The 8,119-nt window shown below is 43.8% G+C and overlaps 1 protein-coding gene across 1 annotated transcript in view; it reads right to left on the reverse strand.

Annotated features, from left to right (window-relative positions):
• Positions 1–369: 369 nt before the first annotated feature.
• The window catches only part of RDX (radixin), a 42,286-nt gene continuing 34,536 nt past the window's right edge, over positions 370–8,119 (reverse strand). The window contains exon 14 of the mRNA XM_009886903.1: positions 370–668. Coding sequence (XP_009885205.1) covers positions 632–668 — 37 coding nt within the window. The 3' untranslated portion in view covers positions 370–631. The remainder of the gene's footprint in view (positions 669–8,119) is intronic.

An 8,119-nucleotide genomic window follows, 5' to 3' on the forward strand; every position in this document is an offset into this window, starting at 1 on the left:
AATAGCGTACAAAAAGGCAAGTAGCAACGGGTGCTTACACTGGAAATGTATGTACAGACATATTAAATCAGGAGGTTTACATTAGAAAATTATCTGACGCTATTCATGTCTCATCAAGGCTGTTAGAAATAGTGTAGAAAACCAATAAAACTTGGAAAGTATCTACTCTTGTTTCAGTTCAGCCAGGCTGGATATAGAGTCAGGCTTCCCACAAGACATGATTGTGTGGGCAAAGCCTACAAGATCCCCGAGCACTTTGAAGGGTCACATCACCGTTCACTCTGACACGTCCCGTTACATGTTAAAGATTAACATAGTAGCATTATTTCCTGGGTTTTGTTTGTTGGTTTGTTTGTTGGTTGTTTTTTTTTTTCTGGGAAGAACAACAGCTTAAATACTTTTAAAAGCAAATTTTCTCCTGGGAAAAGACAACAAAGGAAAGATTTGGAGAGAGACCATGAGAGAACCAAACATTAGCGAAATGTCATAACGGCACTTCCTGGTCCTTCCCGAAAATTCTTCATGGACCAGGCAGCACCTAATTTAAAGCGCTGTAAACTGTCCAGATTTACAGAAGCGCAAGAGCAGGCCTTGGCAGACCCCAGGTCTTCTGCTGATCTTTACCTTGTTCCTATCCTAAGGGCTGCAAGAGATCGTACTTTTGTAACCTGCACAAAAAGACACAGAGAGATCAAGCAGATTTAGCAAAAGGATACTAAACAAAAGCAATAAATAGAAATACACAGCAACATTGTAAGAGCCATGTTTCACTCCCTGTAGCTATCCTGAATATAATTTCCAACTGAATTTTGTTTCTAAGACGTCGAAAGAATGAGGGAGCACCAGAAAAGAATGATTTAAGAAACAAGTGGTTCTTGTGGCCAAGGTGCCCGAGGCCACCCAGAACCCATCTTCGTTGACTTTCAGCCTGAAGAGCAGGTCCAACTCTTAACTATTCTTCCATGCCAGAGTCAAATTCTTGCACATACCAGTACAGTTTTGATGGCAAATTTTAGCATTACAAAGAACGTAATGCAGCTGACACAAAGCACAGCTGAGTGCGACGCAGGTAGGACTGTGTTAAAACTGCTCCCAAAGGTGGCTGAAATCAGATGCCTTGTGCATAAATACACCAAATATGGGACATGTTTGTAGAACATTCAATCACAGCCCATATGATTTCAGACATCTCTTGTTTTTTGCACAGCACACGTGCCAATGGCTGTACGAGCTCTGGGGTTTAGTTTATTTGGTTTGTTGCCTCACATGAGCCTTTTGGAGAAGAGGTGAGGACAGCATAAAGACTCTCTCCCAAATTTGTTTCTTTCCTAAAGTTTAAAGTTCTCTGCTGGAAATATTTACAATGAGTCAAAATTTACTCGAGTGAAGATACATTTCAAAAATGTTTATTTTCCATGTTGATTTTTATGAAAATTCATTGTTGAAGTGGCTTGAAAAATGTTTTCCTTTTATGGGGTGACTTCTTTAAATACGCATTAGATTATGAATAGACAAAGAATAATCAGTATTTTAAATTCAGCCTTCCTATAGTGCAAACCTCTCATTCTGATTGTTTTAGAGAAACACTTCAGCTACAATTATTAATAAATCAGAATTTTATTCAAAAGGAATCAGGAAACAGACTTAATTACCAGATTCTCTTTGAATGAGTCGCTATTCAAAAGTAAGAAGCCCTCAGTATCACTTTCTCTACGTTTACGAGCGCGGCTACAGCAGGTAACACGCAGGAATGTCACGTCAAATGTTATCCCACAGCCTGTTCCCCACACAAACCGTGCTCTGGCACAGAAAGTCAGTGGGAACTTCCAGGGCTTGAGCATAAGCAAAGAAGATGTGTGGTTAAGACCGAGAAGTACTAAAACCACTCTGCTGTTTTGAAAGTCTGACAGTGGTTCCTGGCCAGGGGTGGGGGGAGAAACTGGCCGCTGGCAGCGGGTGACACTGCAGACTGGGAAGGTACCACTGAAACCAGTGAAATGTTTCCTGGTGCTGAGAGATCCCCAGAAAGAACTGGCTTTTGCGGGAGGATAAGAACAAACAGGCAGGTCAACATACGTGATTTTGATATCAAGGACAAAACCGAACCATACTCACTCTGCATGCTGTAGTATTTTTTAAATCATTTTTTAAACACAGTTAGCTTTAAAAAGCTTGACTTCTAAAACTATTCAGGATCTAAGTTTATACAAAAATAAGTAGCAACTTATGTATTTCACGTTAATACAGCCATTACAGGCCCTGATGCCACAGTCTGTATTAGAAATCTCTGGTTTAACCGTGCTCTATATACATATTTTTTTACATATCGGTGTATATATGTGTATAAATTTATCAAGCTCAGTTAAACACAAAGCAAACAATACTCCCTTTCCCTTAGAAAATAGTTTCATCCATTCAGCTCCGGATTGCAAAGCTAGTTGCAGTGTCACAGGCAAAACACAATTTTACAAAATCACTGGGGAGGAAAAGGGCATTTTTACTCTTAAATCAATAGAATAAGCCACAACGGAAGTAATTAAAGTAAATATGACTGAAGAAAGAAATTTATGGTATTCTCTTCTCCAGTGCTCTCTAAAGAATTCAGCAAACGTCAATAAACAAATAAATGAAAAGTCTGGCGAATTATACCAGAGTGCTTTGCTACCATAAATTTAATTTGAGAAAAAGTCTACCTGGCCGTACGTAGCTGCCTCTTGTTCTCACCCTGTAGTCTAAGTAGTCAGCTAATGCAACGTATTTCTTTCCGTAAGGCTTAAGGCTTAAACTTTTTTTCTCCACAATGGTTTTAAACTAATAATTATGCAACATCTTCCTTCCTTGTCTTAATTGGCATTCTCATCCTGAAAGGAAGTTATTTAATTGCATTAAACCTTTCAAATGATCTAAACTGAGATGTGTTCTTCAGGTGAAAAAAGCGGCATGACACACTAGCAAGGACAAGAGGAAAAAAAAGAAAAGATAAACCCCCAGAGCAGTAAAGCAACGTCAGAAGTGAGAACCAGTTCAAAGAGAGGGAGAAACACGTATGAAAAGGGCCACCCAAAGCGTAGAGCAGCCGCCGCTAGAAAGAACGTTCTCCAGAATTTGTTTTCATGGCCCCATATAAAAATGGAGACAGGTAAGAGATCCCCCCCACTCCCGATATCTGCCACTGCTTCTTCAAGTCAGGATGGGCTGAAGAGCCGCTGGATACCGAACGTCTCAAAGATATCTGCGCTTTTGCCGTGGAGGAGTTCAGCTTTTACCAGGGTGACCTGCGGACGAGGTTCGAAGCCAGGCAGGACTGTAACTGTAACTCCTATCAGTACGAGTCTACAGGAAAAAGTCGAGTATTTTGTGGCTTTTTTATTTTTCGTTTTAGTACTTTTACATCCAGGCCAACTGATGTGCAGCGAAGGAAACCCACAGCAGCATGCAGGTGTGCCCGACTGCTCTGCGGAGAGAGCGGGCACAACCAGCGTGTTCCAGTGCTTTCCCTTGCGTAGTCCCATCAGCCAGAGACGCGGCACCACAAAAGCACGGCCTTTCTCTCCCACGTGGTCCCTTGGGCACATGGCCACGGCGAGGCTTGAAGCTGAACCTCATGGGTAATAACCACGGAGATTCAGAACTTCTCTGGTTTTCTACACGCATTAACACACTTGTTTTCTGCCATTTTCTGTTCTCCAGAATGCTACGAGCAATGACTAAGTAGGCAATAGTTATTTCTTCTATAAGGTGGCAAATACTATGCAGGCCTGATAAGAGAATGTGTAGCCAAAATCAGCCCAAAGATTATTCCAAGAAGTAGCAGTAATAGGTCTAAATTTAAACATAACGAGTTAGACAGCTTTGGTGAAAACGTCATTGTAAGATCCCAAATGCGAAAGAAGAAAAGAGGAAGAGCTGTGTTTTCAAATGGACAGAGAAGAACAACAACTGGCACCGAGCAGCAACAGTCGTGCCCGAAACACGGCAAGAGACGAGATCCAAGAAGTCAAACTGTGTCTTCATGGGAAGAAAAACTCTTCAAGGACAGGAAACGTACAGCAGAAGTGCCGCTTAAGGATATGAAGATTTCCTATCATTTTTAACAGTTTTTCTGATGTGTGAACAAGCTGTCCGTCCCCAGACCCTAAACTCTGAACCTGCTCTTGCTGTCCTGTCCCCAGGCCCCGAACTCTGGACCTGCTCACTCAGAGGTAAATGGATGTGTTCCCCGCAATAAAGGCGCTGGCGGCAGCATCGGCTGGCCCGTGTACGCTGGATGTTACCGACACGTTCTCAACTTACTCTGCTGGAAGATCGAAGCGCACTTGGCAGAAAAGTTTTCAGCTTCAGCCTCGATGCAAATGAATCTCTCTCTCTGGCAATACGACTGCAATTACCATATTCATAGAGATTATTAATTAATCAGAAGTGCTGCTTAAATAAAAGCAAAGCTGGACTATTTCAGCTCATCAGTATAACGTATTTCAAGAAAACATTTGACAGAGTAGTAAACCACTTACTAGAAGCTCAGTTTCGTAGAAGTTATAGATTAAGAAGTTAAATACTGTATCAAGTTTAATGAAGAAATCAAGGGTGATTAAGAGGCGTGAAAGCTGAGGCCGCAGGGAGCTGTAGACTTGATACAAGATCCCGCAGAGTTCCGTGTGTGTGCCCGGGGAGCCTGTCACGCCGCGATGCTCTCACACACGGGTCTCGCCTCGCTGGAACCTGCAGTGGGGCCACTAGAACCCTGCGGGTACACAGCGCCTGTCTTGTCCAGGCAGAAACGCTCCAAGGCAAAATTCCCATGCTGCAGAGGATGTCTTCTGCTGTGTTACACCTTGCTGAATTTCAGAGGCCAGCCTGGGGACACGTGGCCTTAAGAACCCCAAGACCTTTTTAGTGCTGGGCAACGGGCTTTCTAAAAGCCTTCAGCTAAATATTCAGATAATGGCAACTCCTCTTGTGTAAATAAGGTAGTTTAAAGGAAACAAAAAAAAAAACCCAACCCAAACAAGCAAAAAAAAACCCAACAATGCAATTGTCCTTCCTCTGAGCTTAATCTCTTTTCACCTGATCCACTTACGCAGAGCACAGGGAACATTAACTCTTAGGCACACGTGCATTGGAATATTTGGCCTGGACCGTCTCCTCTGACGTGCATTTCCATCTCCCCTCACTGCTTCTGCTGCCCAAAGCTCACTGCTGGGAACAGAAACACTCCCACGCATTATTTACAAAAGCCAATGTAAACACCTAATGGAATCCCAGCGATTCCAAATGCTCTGTTTCCCTTTGCTAACTAAAAAAAAACTTTCCCTAAACTATGAGCTCTGTGGGCATAATCTCTCTCTCCCTGAATATCTGGAAAGTTGCAGGCACTGCTGCAAATACTGTGGTCTCTTCTTGTGAAGAAATTTGATGGTTTGAGGTTGGAGTTTTGGGGGAAGGTTTTTGAGGCTTTGGTCACTTCAGTCACACTAAATGAAATGTATACATTTGATATGTCAGCAATCTCTGCGCAGCAAAGGGAGAAAAAGCAAAACAAGTCAAAGTTTATCTAACCGCACTCCAAAGGAGCAATTTATCAACTCAGAATGTACAAAGAGTAAAGTGAACACAAGCGATAGACTCCACGAATCAAAACAAAACCAGGTAACTGTCCTGTGCCTACAGAGGTGGGCTCAGCTCAGTGAGATGACAAGTGCAGCTCCCTCTAACAAATTGGCTATTGAATCTGCTAAATAAGTTGTTGGTTACACATAGTGGATTTATGGATGCCGCAACAGGACACTGAAAAGGAGCCCTCGCCACAAGCGAATAAATGGGCCAGGTAAGGATTTTAGCTCACCACAAGGTCTTGTTTGTTGGTTTTTTTTCCTTGCAGTCCTCTAGCATTACTCTTCCCCGGTACGCCATCCCTTCCAGCCCTGCTGCTGGCTGGGTCCCCAAACCGGGAAAAGGACCAGTGGCGTAAACATCCCATGTTTGCAGACCAGTTGGTTGGAGAGGAGAGAGGCTGGGCGACCTGCTCGGGAGCGGAGCAGAGGGACACGCTGCCTGGCAGGTGCCCGTGGTGGCCAGCCAGAGCCGTCTCCCAGCCACCCAGCCAGCCAGCACAGCAGCAGGTACTCCCCATCTCTGAGCACCAACAACAGAATGTGCCCTGAGGGGGTCACAGAAATCTCCACAGTCTCTATGCCGATTCGTTGACATTTATCATGTTTTCCAGGAAAATCTTATCACCCAGCTGAGATACATTACGTTAGGTGGATGAGACAACTTCTATTAATAAGTGAACTTTGCTCTCCTGTAAGGAATCTTCCAATTCTTACGTTGGTATTTTTTACCCAGAAAGTACCTTTATGAGCACTAGCATCAACCACCTTGTCCCACGGGTATACAGCATCTTTGTTGAAATCCCTAATTCTTGAAACCAATCTGATGGCTTGGGGAGAACAAGACTTTGTAGATTATCCACATGTGAAGAGACATGGAAAATGCTTGCATAAAAATTCCTTTTCGAAAGCAAAAGTTTTAACTAATCATTTTCATCGCTATTTTTTTCTTTTAAAAAATTAAGAAAATATACTTGAGGTATTTTAAACTTCTGAGGACAAAGTGTTTCATTTAGAACAAATCTCCGTTTTCCTCAGAGATGCTCAAGCAGGTTATCTGAACAGCCCTAGAAACATTTTAAGAAGAAGCAAAAGCACAATGATGCTTTCAAACTAGGTTTAAATAGGCAGACATGAATTTTGTTCCTTTTTGGACAAAATAAATAGAATATACAAGAAACATATACTCAAAGAGTACAAACAACAGAAAATGTAGGTTTAGATGTGCAGAGGGGACTATTTCCAGAAGACAGAATATCTTATTTCACATCAAGGCATTCTGGGTGATGGCATTAGTCTGGCCGGTAAATATTGGCGCTGTTTTGAATCCTTTTCTCTCCACCTCAAGATCATATTTTAAAAAAAACCAACCCTTTCAAAGCACTTACCTCCCCTTTCAAGCACAATATTCTGAAGTTGCACACCAGCTCGTTCTGGATGTCATCTCTAAGCACATGGAGGAAAAGAAGATTATCGGGAGTAGTCAACATGGACTCACTAAGGGGAAACCATGCTTGACCAATCTGATAGCCTTCTACGACGGCATGACTGGCTGGGTGGATGAGGGGAGAGCAGTGGATGTTATCTACCTCGACTTCAGCGAGGCTTTTGGCACTGTCTCCCAAAACATCCTCGTATGTAAGCTTAGGAAGGAGTGGCTGACACGCCAGAAGGCTGTGCCACCATTCAGCAAGACCTGGACAGGCTGGAGAGTGGGGCGTAGAGGAACCTAATGAAGTTTTCAGGGCAAGCGTAGGGTCCTGCACCTAGGGAGGAATAACCCCATGCACCGATACGTGTTAGGGGTTGACCTGCAAGGAAAGCAGCTCTGCAGAGAGGGACCTGGGAGTCCTGGTGGATAAGTTGACCGTGAGCCAGCAATGTGCCCTTGTGTCCTAGAAGGCCGATGGCATCCTGGGGGCATCAAAAAGTGTAGCCAGTACATTGAGGGAGGTAATCCTCCCCCTCTACTCTGCCCTGGTGAGGCCACATCTGGTGTACCATGTCCAGTTCTGGGCTCCCCAGTTCAAGACACACAAGGAACTGCTGGAGAGAGTCCAGCAGAGGGCTACAAAGATGACCAGGGAACTGGAGCTTCTCTATTATGAGAAAAAGCTGACAAGCCTGGGTCTATTTAGCCTGAAGAAGACTGAGAGAGGATCTTATAAAAGGGTAGGGGTCAAGAGGATGGGGCCAGACTCTTTTCAGTGGTGCCTGGCGACAGGACAAGGGGCAACAGGCACAAACGAGAACACAGGAAATTCCATCTGAACATGAGGAAAAACTTTACTTTGAGGGTGGCGGAGCACTGGCACAGGCTGCCCAGAGAGGTTGTGGAGTCTCCTTCTCTGGAGATATTCAAAATCTGCCTGGACGCAATTCTGTCCAACCTGCTGTAGGTGACCCTGCTTTAGCAGGGGGGTGGGACTAGATGATCTCCAGGGGTCCCTTCCAACACCTACCATTCTGTGATTCTGTGACACTCGTGCAGCAGCTCTCTAACAAATGAA

This window comes from Charadrius vociferus, unplaced genomic scaffold, assembly GCF_000708025.1.
Source record: "Charadrius vociferus isolate BGI_N301 unplaced genomic scaffold, ASM70802v2 scaffold736, whole genome shotgun sequence".
Taxonomy (NCBI): domain Eukaryota; kingdom Metazoa; phylum Chordata; class Aves; order Charadriiformes; family Charadriidae; genus Charadrius; species Charadrius vociferus.